The sequence below is a fragment of the Oncorhynchus gorbuscha genome, unplaced genomic scaffold, assembly GCF_021184085.1.
Source record: "Oncorhynchus gorbuscha isolate QuinsamMale2020 ecotype Even-year unplaced genomic scaffold, OgorEven_v1.0 Un_scaffold_1065, whole genome shotgun sequence".
NCBI lineage: Eukaryota > Metazoa > Chordata > Actinopteri > Salmoniformes > Salmonidae > Oncorhynchus > Oncorhynchus gorbuscha.
This window is the reverse complement of record NW_025745961.1, coordinates 153,167-155,000: the sequence shown is the minus strand read 5'-3', so window position 1 is coordinate 155,000 and position 1,834 is coordinate 153,167. Positions and strand designations below refer to the sequence as shown.

The window sequence follows — 1,834 nt, the reverse complement described above, 5'->3', positions numbered from 1 at the left end:
ATATATATATACACACCTAACCCTGGACTGACTTCAGGTATATATATATATATATATATATATATACACACCTAACCCTGGACTGACTTCAGGTATATATATATATACATACATACACCTAACCCTGGACTGACTTCAGGTATATATATATATACACACCTAACCCTGGACTGACTTCAGGTATATATATATATATACACACCTAACCCTGGACTGACTTCAGGTATATATATATATATATATATATATATATATATATATATATACACACCTAACCCTGGACTGACTTCAGGTATATATATATATATATATATACATACATACACCTAACCCTGGACTGTCTTCAGGTATATATATATATACACACCTAACCCTGGACTGACTTCAGGTATATATATATATATATACTGATATATATATATATATATATATATATATATATATATATATATATATATACACACCTAACCCTGGACTGACTTCAGGTATATATATATATATACACACACCTAACCCTGGACTGACTTCAGATATATATATACACCTAACCCTGGACTGACTTCAAGTATATATATATATATATATATATATATATATATATATATATATATATATACACCTAACCCTGGACTGACTTCAGGTATATATATATATATACACACCTAACCCTGACTGACTTCAGGTATATATATATATATATACACACCTAACCCTGGACTGACTTCAGATATATATATATATATATATATACACACCTAACCCTGGACTGACTTCAGGTATATATATATATACACACACCTAACCCTGGACTGACTTCAGGTATGTATGTATATATATATATATATATATATATATATATATATATATATATATATATATATATAAACCTAACCCTTATGTTAACAGCTAATGTTGCCTTTTTATTGTTCTAACGTTGTCCTGACCTTGTTAACCTGTTCCTCTCCAGAGAGGGCTCCAGTCTGGAGGAGGTAGTGGAGAAACAAGCTGATCTCATCGACTACCTGAAGCAACACAACACCTTACTGAGCAAGAGACTGCTCAACATGACTGTTCAGCACTGACCACAATACAACCACAACCATAAGAGACAGAGAGAGGAGGATGGAAGAAGAGAAGAGTGTCACAGATTAGAGGCCTCGAGTTTTATTTCTCTGTGACCACCCCAAGTGACCTCTGGATAGTGTGTGTGCGTAGAGATTGTGTGTCTGTGTAGAGATTGTGTGTGAAAAGGGTAGTCATTAGAGATATGTGAGAAAGAGGGAGAAGAAGGGAGGAGAGATGATGGAGGGAGAGAGAGAAAAAGAGGGAGGGAGGGAGAGAGAGAGAGAGGAAGAGAGAAGGGAGAAAGAGAGAGACGAGGGAGGGAACCATGTTATCAGGGCCGTGTGTGTGTGTGTGTGTGTGTGTGTGTGTGTGTGTGTGTGTGTGTGTGTGTGTGTGTGTGTGTGTGTGTGTGTGTGTGTGTGTGTGTGTGTGTGTGTGTGTGTGTGTGTGTGTGTGTGTGTGTGTGTGTTCCACAGAAATGTTTTACGTGTGTTTTCTCCCTGCAGTGTGATTTTATATAAACTCAGCAGAAAATGAAACGTTCTCTCACTGTCAACTGCATTTATTTTCAGCAAACTTAACGGGTAAATATTTGTATGAACATAAGATTCATCAACTGAGACATAAACTGAACAAGTTCCGCAGACATGTGACTAACAGAAATGGAATAATGTGTCCCTGAACAAAGGGGGGGTCAAAATAAAAAGTAACAGTCAGTATCTGGTGTGGCCACCAGCTGCATTAATACTGCAGTGCATCTCCTCCTCAT

The 1,834-nt window shown here is 36.4% G+C and overlaps 1 protein-coding gene across 1 annotated transcript in view; it reads left to right on the top strand.

Moving 5' to 3' along the window:
- The window catches only part of LOC124021154 (transmembrane protein 192-like), a 43,674-nt gene extending 42,303 nt beyond the window's left edge, over positions 1–1,371 (top strand). Inside the window, exon 7 of the mRNA XM_046336506.1 lies at positions 968–1,371. Within this exon, the coding sequence (XP_046192462.1) occupies positions 968–1,082 (115 nt within the window). The 3' untranslated portion in view covers positions 1,083–1,371. The remainder of the gene's footprint in view (positions 1–967) is intronic.
- The last annotated feature ends 463 nt before the right edge of the window (positions 1,372–1,834 follow it).